We start from the raw sequence: 19,196 nt of genomic DNA, 5'->3' as shown, positions 1-19,196 counted from the left end.
GGGATGATCATATCTAAATATAACTGAGCTGTGCCAATGACCTGGACTGTTAATGACCCGATTGTTTTACAACGAAATAAGTAAAAAATGTTAGCCAGATATACTATCCTAACAACAATACTCCTTTTAAAATTTAACAGTACTGTAGCTATAAAAAATGTTTACTGTCACATATTTTCGAATTCGCTGGTCACAAAACAATACACAATTTACTACAGTCGGTCTAAAGTTAATTTTTTGTTTAAGTAAAGTCGTATTTTGAAGTGAATCATGCGCATAACAATGTTTGTAGACTGGTTCTAATGAATTTAGTCTGTAAATGAGATTCATTAAACTCAATTTTATACGCAAAAATGGATGCCAACAGCAATCAACCTCAACACTGTGGAGAGGTCTGATGACCTCTCCAATAACTTATAACATAATGATATTCCTCGCGTTTTCATCCTGTTTTAAACAAAACATGTATAAATATATAGTATGCATCAACGATTTAAGAATTATATCGTATCAACATTTTTCTCTATACACATATTTATTTCCATATTGACTTAAATACAGTCGAAATGGTAAAATGAAATTCATACTTGCATGATATACATGCATGATTTATAAAGAGTAAAATCAAGACCTAATTAGACGAAATAATATCGTTTGTCTTCTCAAATATCCTGACATTAGTGGGTCTTCTCGGGTCAAAAACTAGGTCACAGAAGCTAAAAATAGAAACAGCTTGTTAACACTCTAGTGACTGCAGTTTTGATCCAAATATCCTCGAAATTTGTCAGGAAGGTTGTTTTGATGATTACTAGGTCAAGTTTTAACAAGGTTCATCTCCGGCCAAAAGCTAGGACACATAAGCTAAAGATATATAAAATATTTTGGAAATGTGTCAGGAAAGTTGGTTTGATGATTTCTAGGTCAAGTTCGATTATGGTAGTCTCCGGTCAAAAACAAGGTTGCAGGGGCTAAAAAAAGAAAAAAACTTGTTAACACTCTAGTGGGTGCAGTTTGATCCAAATATCCTAGAAATTGATCAGAAAGGTTGTTTTTTATGATTTCTAGTTTGATTATGGGTCACATGCGGTCAAAAACAACTTCACACTGCCAAAATATGGAAAAACCTTGCTAATACTCTAATGGTAACATTTTGCTTCAACTCTCATCAAACTTGGTCAGGATGCTTGTCTAGTCAATTGCTTGGGGGAGTTTGAATATGAGTATATCTGATGAAAACTAGGTCACAGGAGCTTAAAATAGAAAATCTTTTGAACTCTCTAGTGGCTACTGTTGTTATCCAAATATCCTGGAAATTGGTCTGCAAGTTTGTTTTGATGATTTCTAGGTCAACTTTTATGGTTGTCTAAGACATTGCTCGGATGTGCTTGATGAGTCAGGGGAGCGATCTAGGGCCATCTTGGCCCTCTTCTTTGATAAACACGTCAAACTGAAAAACACTAATGAATGTATATACACTTTAACTTACTAAACTTTCTATGTGTCCGTTAAAATATTTAGAGACAGTTTTTTCATGCCTTTAATTTGTAATAAAATTTATTTGCATAAGCATATTTCAGTTTGATGTGTGTATCACAAGTGAGTTAATTCCTTTCATTTTTCTGTGTTAGCAGACTTTTAGCAAAAAGGGTTTTCAGTTATACCCTTAACTTTCAAATTATTCTTCAGAATCGAGTACGTTGATCCTTTTTATATCCGTGCAATATTGGGTAAGTGTTAGTCTTGTTTTTTGTCAATGATAAGCTTGACTTTATAATTGTTTTTGTCAGTAATTATGATGCGTTTTCTACCAGACATACAGGAACCTTTAATCGACTCGTTCCAATTTTATTTTGTTTTATGCGTCCATCTCGAAACAGTTTAGGCTGATACTTTATAATTGCCGTTGACATACTAGTAGCATTATATTGTTGGTCAATGTTTTATGTATTTCAAAATTTTAAGCCATATTTTACACAAAGTTACTCGTACCTTTAAATGAGTGATTCAAATTCTTAAATAGTTGACTACACACATGATATTGACATGATAGCATTTGAAATCAGATGCTTTGGAGCGTATCATTGTATATAAATAGACAAGAATCGCGAGCTAAAGTAGAAAATATATATTTTGTTTTGTATTACATGCTGACGCATTTTCGTACTTAATAGTCAAAGCCAATTATGAACTTTTTAATTAAAAAAAAGCAATTATAAATTATCTTAATTTTTTTTTCTATTTATTTTAAGATAACTAAAATGTCCAAAATTATATTATATTAATGGAATAAAAGTTTTATCCAATTGCACTTGTTTTGTTTGCTACGGTGGCACACAGGTTACATGTGTGTGTTTTTATTTATCTCGTGGCCACGAGATACTATGTCATGGCCAAGAGTTACTAAGTTACCACGACATAGTATCTCGTGGCCACGACTTAGTAACTCGTTGCCACGACTTAGTAACTCGTGGCCACGACATAGTATCTCGTGGCCACGACTTAGTAACTCGTGGCCACGACTTAGCTATCTCGTGGCCACGAGATAAATAAAAACACACACATGTCTCCTTTGTGCCACCGTAGTTTGTAGACAAAATCATTATTGACTACGACAATTACATTTGGCTTGATTGTTTTTGCACGCTAATGTAAAGGGACTGGGCATACACTTTGTCTTATCGGACAATGTTTGCATCTGGATATATCTGTTCGTATTGACTACATTTACTTTAAAACACATGTCTATTTTTTCTGAATACAATTGTGTATTCTTAATGAAAAAAAAGTTCCAATTTCCACTCAATCAGTTCATATATCACATAATTACATAATAAACCCTTAGATGAAAAGAACACACCCAAAAGGTTAAACTGAATATTTTAAACAAGTCATAAGTTTATTACTTTTGTGGTGTTACTTTTACTTTTTTGTTGAGTATACATAATTTCTTAATCGAGAAATATACCAGAAAGAACAAAATGGAACAATTTTAGAGTATGCTGTATGGTCATTGAATTTGAATCTTATTCTATTGTAGATGAAAAACATCAAAATCAGTGAATAGGGTACTAGATGTAATCAGTGAATTTATATTTACGCACACTCAATTAAATGTCTTTGCTGTATGGTTATTGAATATAAGCCTGATTCTATTTGTGGATTTGTAACTTCCAATTCGACCAGTGAATATGATACCACACTCATTTAATATGTTTTTATAATTTGTTTTATGGGCTATTATTTGAACCAATAAGATTGAAGCTATTTAAGATCATAAAATGTGTTTGTTTAATAACTGAACAAACACGTTAATCGAATGATGCCAAAAAGGTTCCTTTTTGTATGAATTCTTGTGGGCACAGTACTGATTTTTTAAACTTGCAATATAGATCAGTTATATGCCTTTGCTTTAAAAGGCACACATGTAAGAAAAATTTAAACACAATATACCGTACGGTAAACAAGTTATGGACATTGTTCTAAACTAAAGCTGTAAGAATTTTTTTTACAGAAATGAGGATACCCTTAATAATCTATTTATCGATAATATTTACATCATGATAAATGTGTTTCTATTGATTATTGTTAAAAAGAAATTCAGGCGAAAATGCACAAAAGCAAAATAATTGTTTCTACTCAAAATATTTTATATGTGTTGTAAAATGTTACCATACCCCACCCATTTTTAACACTTTTTAAATATTTTCCTACTTAGAGAGCCTTATTCAAATCATAGATTAAATTTACAAAAATGAGGGGCTGTACTCATTTAATTGTAATTTGCTTAAATTGTTTTAAACGTATATTGGTTGATCTTGTCAAATATTTAATTTTTTTTTAACCGTGTAGTTTTGATTTTATTTCACTATGAAAATATTAAGTACCAAAACTGTAAATCTGCCAATCAATATCTATTATAATATAATGAAAATGAAACACTTTTTTCAGAGAGGGTTTGAGAGATACACAAATTATGAAAAACAGAAAAAGAAAGAAAGAAAAAAAAGTTGACCATTGGGGGGGGGGGAGGTTGTACCCATGTCCCTTAAGTTAAAATCTATTTGAATACTCTGTAAAGTGAAGGTAATATGCATTGACGGGGAGTCATTCTAGAAATGAATACTACGCACTGTATTTAATTTATAACTGTTAGTAATAAGCCCGAAATAACTTGTAATACAATATATATTCCTAGACATTATTAGCCAGTTATACATACCCATAGTAAAGATAATTAAAATTAATCATGTCTCGGATAAATTTCAATAAAATGTTTCTCCATAAGATGACAAAATTATTTTTAATTCCTCACATAATCTATGCTACATGCTTGTATATATATTGCCTCGTAATATAATAATATGACATGTTTCAAGGACAATATTAGTTCAATTGTATGCACATATTAATGGAAAATATCCTTTACAGTTCCTTAATATGAACTTGTATAAAAGTGGATAAATGTTTTGGACACATGTGTTATGAACACATCTGCAGATGTTTCTAAATTCAAAATTTCACCATTTTCGTGTTAAATGCTGAATTTTGCCTAAGCCGGTGCTAGGGGGCGTGGACGGTAACTTGCACTTTCCATTACCGTCCATGAACAGGCTCAATCAAACTAAGCCTGGAACATCATCAATTTTGTCGTGTTTGGCTTCCTTTAGGGATTCTGTATTTCTCTATTCTATTGGGATATCGTCTATTATTTTTTGAAGAGCTATACATTTTTATTCTTTCAGATTGCATGTTTACAGATAAATCATAACGATATTTTTTATTATTGCGAAAATGAATTACTTGTTTGCAATTTTATGTTGATTCTTTGACAACATATACATCACAGGTCAGTTTATTTACAAGCTTTAATAATTCTTTAAAGCTGACTGTGTTGTTGGATAAACAGTAATGAAAAAAGTTCTCGGTCCCGCTATTAATGTGTTCACTAATTAGGTAAACTAGTATGTGAGCGGATAGAGATAGTTCAATCGGTAGACCTGCGGAACGGTACCCTTGTTTCAAGTCCTGGTCTTACATCACAATTTCCTCAGACTGTGACATTTTGAGCCCAACGGGGCACTCAAGTGGTATAAAGCTCCGAGTCTAATTTTATATTGTTCTCTTTACCCATTAAAACTCAAGGAAGATTTTAAATGAATTGGGCGAGTATGTCATGGCAATGAACTGTTCACTTATAAGCGGTGATAGTGTGTAAGGCACCGGATAGCTCAATTGGTAGAGCCGCAGTTCGGGTTCGAGCTGCATATTTGTCTTATCCTGTGACACTTGATATAAAAAGATACAATTACAAAGAAACACAAAAATATAAATTACCTGAAGAGTATCGTTTTAAACTTAATCTTTTTCAGCGTCAAACATCTGAATCCACGCGAAGGCGATAGCAAACATGTTCCGAATTTTTGGTTATTTGTGGAGATGGGCTTTTCCACAACCATGGCGGCAATCTTCAACCTGGGACATAGAGGTATCGTTTTAAGCATATCAGATACTTAACAATTAATCTTTCCAGTGATAAATGCTTATTAGCTAACTGCCTATCCAGTACAGCGTGTTTGTGTGAGTGTGTATAGGTGTGTGTGCGTGCGTGCGTGCATGCGTGCGTATGTGTGCGTGCGTGTGCGTGTGTGTGTGTGTGTGTGTGTGTGTGTGTGAAAGTGTTTGTGAGTAGTTGACTAAGCAATGAATAGAAATAGGAAGGGTAGTGCTAAATTGTGCATTGCTTAAATAATAAAAGATCAATTAGAAAAATTTAGAATAAATAATCATTATTTAATGCTTTAATTATATTTGGTAGTCCTGGCAACGAAAAACAGCAGTCATCTTTTTTTATCGATCACGGATTTAACAAGTTTAGCTTTTTTGTAAACGATTACGCCCCAATCAAATTAGGTTAATAACAATCATGGTCCAGTCGTTTAAATTTGTTGTTATCTGTAGTGGCAAGTTAGCTTAACTGTTGTTTAAAATTAAAATTTTCGTTTGCTAACGAAATGTTCAATTTATTTTTATTCAAAGCTATATTTTAAATTTCTTTAGTTAACGAGGCGTTAAATTGATTAACGTTCCGTAAACTATTTAATAACAAAATGATAATCCCAAAATACCGAAGACTTCGCAATGTACAGAACAACACAATGACCGAATGAGAAGAGGTAAATTCCAAGTGAGAATGAAAAGAAAATAATAAAGTGCAATAGAAGCACGTCATTTTCATTTAAAGACATATCTTTACTTGTATTAGCATAAGTAAAATAATAAAGGACTGCTTAAGGACATGCAATTCATTATGTAAACAACAAGATCTATTGACCTCCAACTTTTTGAAACCTTAACTGCCCTCAGATAAACTATATAAGTGAAATCTAAATAGACCAACCTATCACGTTTATCAAAGCAAAGATACAATTCATTTAAGCTGTCTTTCACAAAAAACTAGAAGTTGACCAATTTATTCACCCGAAACAAAATTATTAACAAAAACATAATGACTGTAGATCTTAATGCAGATTCGGAGAATTTAATTGGGATGTATCATGGTGTAGAATGATTACTGTAAATAAAGTTGTTTTTACAATATGACTTTTGCAATGTGTACTCAAATACACATAAGAACCTTAAAATAAGAATCACTCTTCGTCTTTTGCAAAATTTTGATACTCAATATAGTACTAGATATCTGTACTGTATGCAGATATTCTAAGACTGACCTGTAGCCTCGATCAGCTGTTTATTCGCACAAACAAAAATTCTCCAAACTTAACGGCAACAGTTTTGTTTTCAATAACAAAGATCCAACCGCAGTAATATAAAATATAGTCTGACTGCTCTTTTGATTTTCCCTTAGATAAAAATCATGCAATTCCTAATCAAATAGACGAAAATATAACTAAGGATATTTCTTGATGAATGGGTCAAAACATACCTTACACATGAGCTTTGCTTTCCAAACGCGTGATTTTCTATAAATTGTTATTCCTGATTCATACAATCAACCGCCGATACCTACCACAAATAACCAAATTATACAAAAATATGTCGCAAGAGGCCGAAGCAAACATTATAGTAGATACGTTTACAGTCACAGATACTGTCAAAATTATAAACATACCTATTTATACCGGTTAGAAAAGTTTAATATATTTAACATATTTTTTATTTTATATTTACTGATCACTTTGCACAAATAATGATGTACCCAAACAGAAATAATTTAAACATTTGTATAATAACAGTCACTGCTAAAACAGTTTCAGCAATGAAGGGTGTTACACAGTGTAAATATGGAAGCTGATTAGTACACAAAATATATAAATTTTACTATATATAGATAGCATATTATTAAACACGTGTGCACATGATACTTTAAGTACACAGATAATAGTCAACTCATTATCTGACATGTGCATACTGCTATGAATGAAAGCCATCATAAGTATTATGAGCGGAAACCATTCTGACATTTTATGCACCTGTGATCTTAACCTTTTACCTAGTGACCCGAAAATTAATAGGGGTCATCAACTAGTTATGACCATTCAGAATGAGAAATATGAATACTTTCAGTTTGTGATAAACAGTTTTTAAGATTATCAGCAGAAACCACGTGGTCTAACAGCATATGATTAATCAATATGTGAAATATGAAGACTTTGTGATATATATTGTTTTCAAGATAATGAGAGGAAACCATCCACTATATGATTTGAAACTGAAAAAGAGCTTTCATAAGTATTAGGAACGAAAACCATTCTGTCATTTAAAGCCCTTGTGACCATGACCTTTGAGCTTGTAGCCCCAAAATGAAATAGGGGCCATCTAATAGTTACGACTAATCAGTATGTGAAAAATGTGAAATAATAATAAATAGTTTTCAAGATAAGGAGCGGACACCATTTACTACATAGGTCAAATTAATATGGAAATAATTAAGAATTTGTGATACATGGTTTTCAAGATAATTAGCAAAAATCTTTCTAACATTTAATGCCTCTGTGATTTAACCTTTGAGCTAGTGATCCTTAAATCAGTAGGGGTCATCTTTTAATTGTATTTATTATGACAAATCAGTATGTGAATTATAATGACAAATGGTTCTCAAGATAATGAGCGGAAACCATTCTGACATAATTTCTTCATTCAATAGATCTTACTAAAGTAAATGAATGTAACTATTTAGATGTTTTTACTTTTTTACTACTGTTTTTATTAAACAGTATCAGAAGATTAGGGATATAATTAATGAAATTCTGAGGTGTAACTTCATAACTTTGATACGTATATACATGTGAATGAAAACAGTGGAATGCTGTTCTTGAGAGAGTAGGCCAATTGATACTCGAACAAATAGTTTGCGAAGCCAAGTCTCAGTTCTTCAAGTAGAGAGCGAGACTGAATTTATAAAAGGCAGCTCTTTGATCCCATAACGTTTTAAAAAGGATGAACTGAGGAATAACATACCAAATATTTCGGCCGTTTAGGTATCAAAATAATTAAGTTTTGTGATTAAGTAAATTAAAGCAAGAACAAAATGGTTAGCAAAATAAATTCAAATTATAAACATGTCCGTCAGTCAGTCCCCACCCATCGTTCTTCTTCCTATGTCATTTTGTTAATGTAAACCTAAAACGAAAATGCAATTTAAATTTTCTCGTTGGAACCTACACTACCCAAAGCCTAAATTATGGGCATGAAGCGTTAGCTTGTAGAGTTCTGTATAATTATATGTTATGCATTGTTGTAGGCTTAATATCGTGGGACGAACCTTATATGCACAATGTTTAAAAGATCTGTTAAAACATATGAAAATGTAACACTCGGTAAAACATGACATTCAAAATGTTTGAATATGTAGGCAGTATTTCCATGTAGTTGAATGATACTTTACTAAGTTTGAATTGATCACTGTTTGAAAAACAAAATAGAATCCTATTTTGACTCTAATAATCAATAGTCCCCCCCCGCACTACATGACTTGTGTAATAATTAGTCATATTGAGACACATCATTATAGAATCTGAAATACTGAAATGCAAAAGTGCATTGAGACAAAATAGATGACACCAGTTCTTTTAGAATACTGAAGTCTATATCTTATATATCACATAACATAAAAAATAGTCAAATAAAACATAAAACTGATTGCTTCAGTTGATGAACACGAATTGATAATGAAATGATAAAAGATAAAACTGATTTATTTTTTTTATTTTTAACTCAACAGACTATGAAAAAGGAAGTAATGAAAGAAGAAGAAGAAAAGCAGATAAATGTGTTGATTCTAGGTCCAGTTGGAGCAGGAAAATCCAGTTTTATCAATTCTATTATAAGCATTGTTAAAAATCGACAATATGGCATGGCAGCAGCACATGGAAAATTCACAAAGTCCTGGACAAAAACAGTAAGGTTGTTTTGATATATATTGTTATGAATAGTTATGATGTAATGAACGAAGGGAGGATGTGTTTAAAGTGGGCATGTCATTGTATGGTTGCCATTCTTTTGAATGCTTTAGCGAAGTCATGTGAGCAACTGAGACCTATACTGCGACCCGTCAACAGACCATTCTATATGAAAACCCTGATTGTATTATCTATAACACTGTGTAGAGAATGATATTTGGTTGGTGCCTGGTAATTTGTGATACTGTGACAGAGTCATTTAGACCATTACGTACAAAACTGTCCTATAATTTCAAAACTTGTGAAATATAAACAATTTACCAACTTGTAATATCGAAGCAAATTTTAGAATAATAATGACTCCCAGATTATTATATGCTGACAATTTAGTATTATTACCCACACGAAAAAAGACAATAACGTCCATATAATGACGAATCTAATATTGGTGTATTTCTAAAGATGATTCACAATAACATGGTGGCCATAAGACGCTTACACGAATGCTGTTGAATAAGGCATTTCCTCATTGAAGTTATTTTGGGACGGTGAACAATTAAAAACTATTTTTAAAGTTCTGATGATGGATGATTATGGAATATAATTTTCAAACCAAACCAAAATTATAACATATAATTTCCCCGTTGAAAACATTAAGGGAATCGTCCACAAATCTAAGGTTTTCATAACATTCAATGTGTAAACCAAAAATGTGCAGCGACAGAAATTTCGCTGAAACGATGACAAGCACATCAACATGAAAAGCACATCAACGATTATAACAAAAGCTAGTCGATTGTTGGATATGGAGGGCAAAATAACCAAACGCCCCTCATAGTTTTTTACAAATATATCTCCTTTAGCTCATGATCTATGGTATTATAGAGAAAATATTAGACAATACATAAAGGAATACATTACAGTTGTTATTTACTGCATACCACATAGGATAATGCAAGATGCCAGGTTAGCGCTACGCCTCAGGTCAATCAAGTAAACTTTTGTTTCTCATATTTGAAATATGCTATTGTATTTAAGTCAGTAATTAAGTTTCTAAAATGAAATCGGTATCAAAGTAACGGTAAAAATCAAATTAACACAAAAGAGACTGTAATCTTTTTGTGTCGAATTTTTGTTGAATTTACGTTGCTGTTTTATAATTTAAAAAAATTGTTGTATTGTAAATTGAATAATGCTGCTGCACAAATAAAAAAAATCTGAGACATTATGCTATCAAAAATGAAAATAAATATATATTGGAAACTACGTAAGATAATTTACTTTTGAACACGGTCGTATAAGAGAAGATATAAATAATGATATCAATAAAGGATAGGATTGAGGCAAGAGATCATTGCCATGTGTCTTAAACGCATATTTAATATTTAATGCTTAACAGTGTATGCCTCCAAAATGTGGAAGCATATTGTTTAAGTAGCGTCCATCCTCCCGTCCGTCCAAAAGTATTTGGTTCATCAAGTTGTCATTTATTGATGGATTTCAAAACAATTTTGTATAAATGTGGAGCAATTTGGGGCAATGTGTTACGTGCAACAGCTAAGTTCAAAGGTGAAGGTCACACTCCGACTGCAATGTTTTATAAAAATGCACTTATGTTCGTGCCCGATCAATTATTATGTCATTGATGGATTGATTTAGGAATAATTATGCATATGTCAACGTGCAGAGCACACTTGCAGACTAAATGTCATGATATGAATTTTGATAAAGAAATACTAATGTTAGTGGCCGGTCAACAAAATTGACAGTCCCAGATGGAACTTAACATTTTTATACATAGATACATTAGACATTATGACAATATATGGTCCCTACCTGCAAGGAATAGGTCACAATTGTCGTGATAAAATATCATGATATAATTGTTATGAAAGTACACTGTTTTTCTTGTCTGGTCAACAATTCTATTATTCCTGGATGCGTTCAAAAATAATTAAACATAAATGTGTTTGAAATAATTACAACGTGGTTTAGGCATGAATCAGGTCCCTGCATCAAATGTCAAAGTCTCACATGAATTCCAAAGTCATGATATGAATTTGTTTTTACAAGTGCATTTATGGTTGTGTCTGGTTAAAACTTATGTCATTCCTGTGTGGATCTGGAAACCATTTTGCTAAAATGTTTAACAAGTTATGAGGATAATACTGGGATAAAAGTCAAAGGTAAAGGTCCAACTTGTATGTAAGACTTGATGATTATGAACAGGTTTTCCTCTTTTGTATAACCTCTCCGTTTATTTGGGATACATGTAGTTATGCATTATTATGCAGCTTATTAAGATGATATTTAATAAATAAATGTAGCTCAGCATCCTAAAGTTCAAGTTCTTACTTTAATGTCGGAAGTCATGATATACCAGTGTTATGATATTCATGTTGAGTCCATGTATTTTTGTCATTCAGTGACAGATTTTGTTATAACTTGGTTTAAAGATAATCGTCTTTAAAACATTTTGTGATGAAATTTAGCTTGTAGATTAAGGTCACGATAGGACACAAATGGTTATAGTTTCATAAAAGTACATCCTGTCATACATTCTGTCATCCATAAATTTTTAAATGACTAGCAATGCGCATGTAGAACATAAAGAAATATTGTCACATTCAAAGTTGTTGTCGACAGTTTAACACTGTCGAAATACTACATTGATGGCTGTGTCTAGTAATTGTTTTGTAAATAATTGACAAATATGTTTTGTTAAATTATTTGAGTGAGAAGATATTTGAACCGTACCTGTGATTCAAGTCAAGGTTAAGGTTATTTTACATGGCAGTCCTACTTAAGGAGTGAACGGGTACATTTGTTTGTTTACAATGACAGTTCTTGTATTTATTATACCTTAATTAAATTGAATTCAACAATTTCATATGATGACACTCAACCATGTTTTAGTTAATTACAATTTCTTTTTCTAACAGTACTTTTGAGTTTAAAAACGATAAAAAATCGTCAATATTAGAAACTTTTTGTCACGTTTACAGGTATTAAATTAAGGATCTCACTAGATAAATAATGATTAATAATGAAATTATTTAAAACTATTTAAAGAGAATATAAACAACCAGAATCCCAAAGGATCGTTAGAAACGAAAAATTTAAAAAAAGGTTTAAGGCTCGGATTGTATAGCCTTTTATGGACGGTTGTGTTCATTGTGTTACTTACAAGTTTTCCGATTTCCAGACAAGAGGACAAAACTATGTCTAGGGTTTTGACAAAATTGTGACCCTTTTCAACCTAGAATGACGGTTTAGTTTTGTACCATCTCTTTTACCCTTTAAACTCTTTAAAACTACACTACTGCAATTTTTCAGTGTAAAATTATTTGACCCGATCAATTAAATACTGTTTTTACAATGCATGGTCTTTTGCCAGATTTTGTAGCCCAAATCTTGTTTTGATGTTCGCGTTTGGAGTCACTCAAATTAACCAAAGTTTCATCAGCAGTGACGACATTTTGAAAAGACAGTGCATTGTGATTCGGACATTTCTTTTTTAGGCAATAAGGTAGCACAAAACACGTTTGAGAATGATATAAGCTGCTCCTAATAAAGTGTTAACAGTACTAGCTATTTGCCTAGTGGTTTACTTGCATCAGTATCAACTATTTCATTTCGATTTCTAGCAACACTTATTTTAACAACAATCTTGACATACTAAGCTGCTTGAGGTCGCCAGGCATTAATCTTCAGTCGTAATTAACCCGCAATTAGATTTATTAAAGCAACGAATACGTGATCAAAATGACATTTCATTTTGTGCATACATAGAACAGATTTCATCAGAAATGTCTTTATACCCAATGCCAAAAAGTCAACAATTATTAAAATATGACCATATTTTACTAACATAACATACAAATTGTTATATTTCAGGACATTGTAGACAGTTTCTGCATTTATGCATGGGAATAAATAATAAATAGCACGATATAAATACAGCTTAAGTGAACGGATTATATTGAATGTATCAATGTATCAATGTAAAGCTAGCATGCATATCCAGCCGGTTACATTGATTTCCGCATTTTAAGCAATATTGAATTTTGTTCAAGATCCATTTTTAATTGAACACGTTGTGTATCATGGGTTATTTTTCAATCCTTATGAGGATTTTTTAAGTTTTTTGTAAAGTTCAAATTACATTGAAAGCCAGCTTTTGTTGATTTATTGAGGGAATTTCGGTACTTTATCTAAATATATTTTGAGGAATGTTAAGTAAGGAGGTTTGTTTATATACATAAATGATAAAGTGGGAAAACATGGAAGTTAAAAAGTCATGGGTAAGCAATATGTATTTGCCAGAAAAAGTTTCAGCATATCTATTGAAGTCGTAAAAAATGCTATCTTTTAATAATTGGTAAGAAATTTGTTTGCGCAACAAATGCATACAGATCACAACAAGGATGATACATTAGTATTGGCATTTCGTAACTACATCAAATGAATACAAATGTGTCCGACATCAAATCAACTCCTACTCCTCATTGAAACCTATGTAGGCTCTTATTTTGCACTATATTCCTTAGATACCATACTATATGCCTATTAACTTATTATGTGATGCTGGATATGGTTGCGGACTGTTTTTGCTATTTTATCTCTTGCAAAATCTTACTGGTAAACATAACATATTGTTTGCAATGATCTTAATTAGTCAGACATGTAAATACACCGACGCATGAGTTTTAATGTGTGTATAATATGCAAAGTTTGAAGTTTAAACGTTTCTGAAGAGAAAAAAAAACAACAGAGATATTATAATTTTAGTTACTTACTTTAAATGAATTCGTTTCGCCCCCCTCACACTCCTTTATGCTTTAATCATTTTGTTCTTTAATAGAAATTTTGTCTTTTCTAAAACGCTTTAGTTATGCGCAACATGAGCAACTTATGATAAATGCTTTTATCTAAATCACATAATAAGGTAGAACATTTAAAAATAGCAACGACTTCATTCATGATTTTTTATGGTAAATGGTTCGGTTTTGAATGTCTCTTTTTTCAGTTCACAGACACATTCTCTTTTATCTTTTCTGTATTTTTTTATGTTTTTGGGGTTTATTGTTCAGATATTAGCATCGCATACAATTGAGTCTGAATACTTCATTCTCTTCAATTCAATCAATTGCTTAAGAAGACTGATCCTTATGATCAATGATTTTATTTGTTGGATATCCTAAAGCATCTTTTGTAAGTACAATGATAGATTTTCACGTAATAGCTACTAAAACAGGTCAATATTTCATGTTGTAATTCAAGACGAAACTTTAAACGGAAGAATTCTTTTCAAATACAGTCATCATGTCCAATTTCATGTTTCAATGAATGGTAGAGGCTAATTCTCCCTTATTTTTTCAATACAAGAGGTGTTTAATAGAATATTTACCGGCGAAATGATATACACGTAATGTTGTTTCAGGATATATAGTATCTTTGATCCAAAAATAAATAAGCTATTTACTTATTTTAACAGTTGGATGAATATCGATGTAGGAACTTACGTTTATTTGATTGTGTTGGCGTGGCACAAACTGAAGAAGAAGGGTTTCTCATAGATGATTTATTGTTCTTGATCAAAGGGAATATCATGGAAGGATACGTGGCAAGTACAATTTATTTCTAATTGCGACACAAAAATAGTCTATAATATAATTTCTTAATATCCAAATATCAATTCATTCATAGAATCACAAATGATGTGAAACTTCATCTACATGTACACATGTATCTTTACTGGGAACCTACATATTTACCGGACAATCAGTTTACCGGACGAAATATATTCATTTCGAATAAGGCTTTATTTTTGTTCCAATTCAAGTCATCCGGTCTGAATTACACACACACTTTCAATTTCAAAGTAAATAACAACAAGACCACTCTCATGTAAACATTGTTGATTCAGTTTTTTATTTATTTACATGCCGTTTTGTTATTTTATTTCATACCTGGGCATGCCAGTGAATTATGTGTTTTGCGTATGCCCGAATATTGAGGCCCTTAATGGGTTATTTTAGACAGGTTTCATTTATATATTTTCTTTACATTATCTCAGCAGACAATCATAACATATTTAAATAGTAAAAAGTATATCTAAATTCAATCCAGACAGTATTTCTTTGTAGTATGTTATAGGGAACTGCAAAGTAAAATCCAATCAGGAAACGGTTCACGCCCAATTGTTAAAACCAAGGGAGGAAACTCTACTTGAAATGTAAATAAAATATATTGTCTTGATTTTACTGGCTTCATGATGACCAAAATGAAACTGTATGACAAAGAACAGAATTACAAATGAATATCAAAATTTTCGTTTACTGATTAATGATGAATCAATGCGATAATTGAGTTAATTATGTGAATTTTCATTACACCCTATATATAGGCCTCTTCGTAATAAGCATGGCTTCCGTTAATGTTTTTAGTGACATCCTTTGGGTTTTTCTATATCTTAACATTTAACATTCAACAGTAGTAGTTCCCTTGCTGATTATCTAAATATTAATTTCAATTCACAACTTCAAGATATTATTATACACTATGACCGGTAAATTGAGTTGTCTACGCGATTATTTTCTCCTATAATTCCCGACTTTGTAGACACATTTTTATGGACAGTATGTAAAATTTTGTGCTTGATTAGGTAACGTTTGCGAGTATTAAGAACCAAACATCAATTGGGTTAAATTTCATTGCTTTTTATGGTTTTAATTAAAAGTTATAGCGAAAAAAAAAATCATATTTTGTCCAGTAATATGAAGGATCCCAGTATATTAAAAAAATGTGTTTAATTTATAAATGCTCAATGATGAAATTCTATTAAAATGTACTGATTTTAATAAATACAATTTTGTGCCCGTATATAATTGACATATATTCATCTATTTCCCTGATCCACTGCTTTCCTGGTCGCAAATAAACAGATACAATCCAAAACTTTATATAGTTTTAAATCAAATTGTGTTCAATTACTATAACAAAGACACAGTTATTAATCTGATAAAAATGATTTTAGTCACTTAAAATATTCCTTTATTTTATTTGAGTCTTCATTTCAATTTCCATTGATGAATTTCCTAAAATTAATTAATTCAACTTTTTTTTTAAATTTACAGTTTGATCCAGTCAAGTCAATAAAACAAAACGGAGAGGAAGGCAAACGCTTTTTTAAAGACGAGCCGGGTTTGAATGATCAGATGCATTGCGTTATTTTTATTGTTGATTCAACATCAATCAATTCAACTATTTCAGACGAATTGGTAGAAAAAATTGATAACCTGCAAGTCAAACTTTGTGATGAGCGTAAGGATTCCTTTTACAATAACGATATCTTTTTTCATAAAAATTGCATATGTTACAGGTTGTAATTTCAATAGTTGTAATCACTATTAGGTAAACGTATACGTTTTCATTGATGTTAATCATTACAGATTCGAAACAGTTATGTTTTTATTAATATACTTACTCTAAATTTAAATACAGTTGACCTGTTTCTACAGTTACAATTAATCAAGAAAGGCTTAGTAATGATAAACTTCAATATGACTTCGTGCATTCACTCTTACCGTTTCATGGCATACACAAGTTTAAAAACACATAACAAATACTTTATTTAACTTAAATAGTCTTTGACTATGAAAAGTATGAAATTCACCTGTCCAGGTTAGACCTGAAGTATTAAAATCAATGAAAAAAAAAAAACAACTTAAGAATTCACACGATAAAAGAACTTGTTCATATTAACATTTAAAAGTCTTTTTCTTTCTAGCAATTATGCATTACTATTATATCTTATCTGAAACATAAATAGTCAATTTACTAGATAATTGGTTTAAGGGCGACAACTCCTAAGCATACTAGAAAGAGTGTTCACTTTCTCATTACTACAGGTGGTACTTGAGGCAGACTGTCTTCGGTGTTCTATATGGGCAATATGCTATGATAAGACTGTAGTATATAGGGCATATAGAGCATTGAAGATAATTTGTTCCAAGTACCTGTGCTCACTACAATTAAAATTGCTTTTATATAATAATTATCTGCAGTTTTGTCTGTGCACTTGTTATACATTTAGTATTGTATATATACACTAAATATGTGAATTATGTACAATCACAATAATATAACATACAAAACATGGCAGTTAGCTTCGGCTAGAAAATGTTTTTTTTTTTTTAAGATTTGTGAAACAACAACTATGTTGCTGAAATAAAAAATAATAATGCTTGATTAAACAGAAAATCTTGTCTTTTAAGCCAGCATTAATTGTCAAGATCAGGTGCGATGTTTTTAAGCATGATATCTTTCCGATATATTAATTAAGTACATAATTGTCAAAAAACAGTACATTCGATATCAATAAAGTACAAAATAGTAGACTACATAGGCCCGGGAATGATAGAACTTTATATACCACTGTATTTTACTTTTTAGAGAGAGAGTATCAGAACGTACTTTTCTAGTTTCGGATTAATGAGACAAAATCTAGGTCTCCCTGTGTTCATTCGTTTACTGACAGATAGACGGACAGTGTATTTGTTTAATGAATAGTATTACTTATATGTTGTTTAGATATTCCCAGGATCTTGATTTTGACAAAGGTTGATAAACTTTGTGATATGGTGGCTAACAACATAAAGAATGTGTTTAGGAGCAGAGCCGTTCAACAAATCGTGAAAACAGCATCTGAGAAGTTTGGGATTGAAGAGGCATCCATTCATCCAGTCAAAAACTATGTGGATGACTTTGACATACTAAATGAGATGAATATCCCGCTCTTGATTGCCCTAAGGCAGGCGAAGAACTATGCAGAAGATAGAATTGAATATTTTCTTCAGCACAAGGAAGGACAATGAGAATATTTCATGAAATATTTACATAGCTTATAAATTGCTAAAACGTCACACATTGGTTATTGTATCATGGTGTGGTTTTTTTTTATTTTTAGCATATTAGTTTATACACTTTTGTAGATTGTGATATAAATGTTCTTGACAAATAGTTATTACTATAAGTACATGCGATAACACATCATGTTGTTAATCAAAGAGAGTATGAATGGTAACGATCAAGTCTGTATTATTGTTTCATTATATTTTCGAATAGTTATTGACTATACTTACAAATGAATGTGATAAATATTTGTTATCTTAAAACATCGAAACATATCTTTCAATCACTGTAAATCAATTGAATGAGAGTGCTTTTTATAGTTAATTGCACAAACGTGGACACGCTAACAAAGAATAAAATTTGTTGGGGTTTTTTTTCAGAAAGGATTGAATAAAGCATGTTTAGAGTATGTCTAGAGTATGTTTCTATCTTATGTTCCATGATATTTTGTGCGAGTCTACAATGCTACTTGCTCAATATGCATAAGATAAAAGGACTTGGTATTGACATTGTTCATAAAAAACTTAAATTTGTTTTTCTTTGTAAGATTGACAGTTTCATTGTTTACTTTAATTTACATGTAATTATGTATTTAGCTAGTAATTGGCTTAAGAAATATATTAAAGGTCCAGTTACTTTCGCGAAATGTCAACATAAATTTTCGTAAACGTATTCAAGAATAGGTTACATTATAATGAAACTATTAATCCGAAATACATCCCAGACGTGCCATTGCGTAAATAATAATGAGTACAGTTCTCACCATTGGTTACAAAACACAACAAGATTGTACTTTTGGAATAGTGTAGTGTTTCCAGGGAGCTCAATAAACAAACACACAAACGCAGACATGTAATACAG

The 19,196-nt window shown here is 31.3% G+C and overlaps 1 protein-coding gene across 2 annotated transcripts in view; it reads left to right on the top strand.

Moving 5' to 3' along the window:
- The window catches only part of LOC132716108 (interferon-induced protein 44-like), a 63,028-nt gene extending 44,298 nt beyond the window's left edge, over positions 1-18,730 (top strand). For both annotated transcript variants that reach the window (XM_060699285.1, XM_060699284.1), the window contains 5 exons: positions 5,370-5,485; positions 9,242-9,418; positions 14,917-15,045; positions 16,559-16,745; positions 18,015-18,730. In XM_060699285.1, the coding sequence (XP_060555268.1) occupies positions 5,408-5,485; positions 9,242-9,418; positions 14,917-15,045; positions 16,559-16,745; positions 18,015-18,298 (855 nt within the window). In that variant the 5' untranslated portion in view covers positions 5,370-5,407 and the 3' untranslated portion in view covers positions 18,299-18,730. The remainder of the gene's footprint in view (positions 1-5,369; positions 5,486-9,241; positions 9,419-14,916; positions 15,046-16,558; positions 16,746-18,014) is intronic.
- Positions 18,731-19,196: the final 466 nt, after the last annotated feature.

Source organism: Ruditapes philippinarum, unplaced genomic scaffold (genome assembly GCF_026571515.1).
Source record: "Ruditapes philippinarum isolate M1 unplaced genomic scaffold, ASM2657151v2 ctg4473_1_1_1_1, whole genome shotgun sequence".
NCBI lineage: Eukaryota > Metazoa > Mollusca > Bivalvia > Venerida > Veneridae > Ruditapes > Ruditapes philippinarum.
This window is presented reverse-complemented; position numbering and strand designations above follow the sequence as displayed.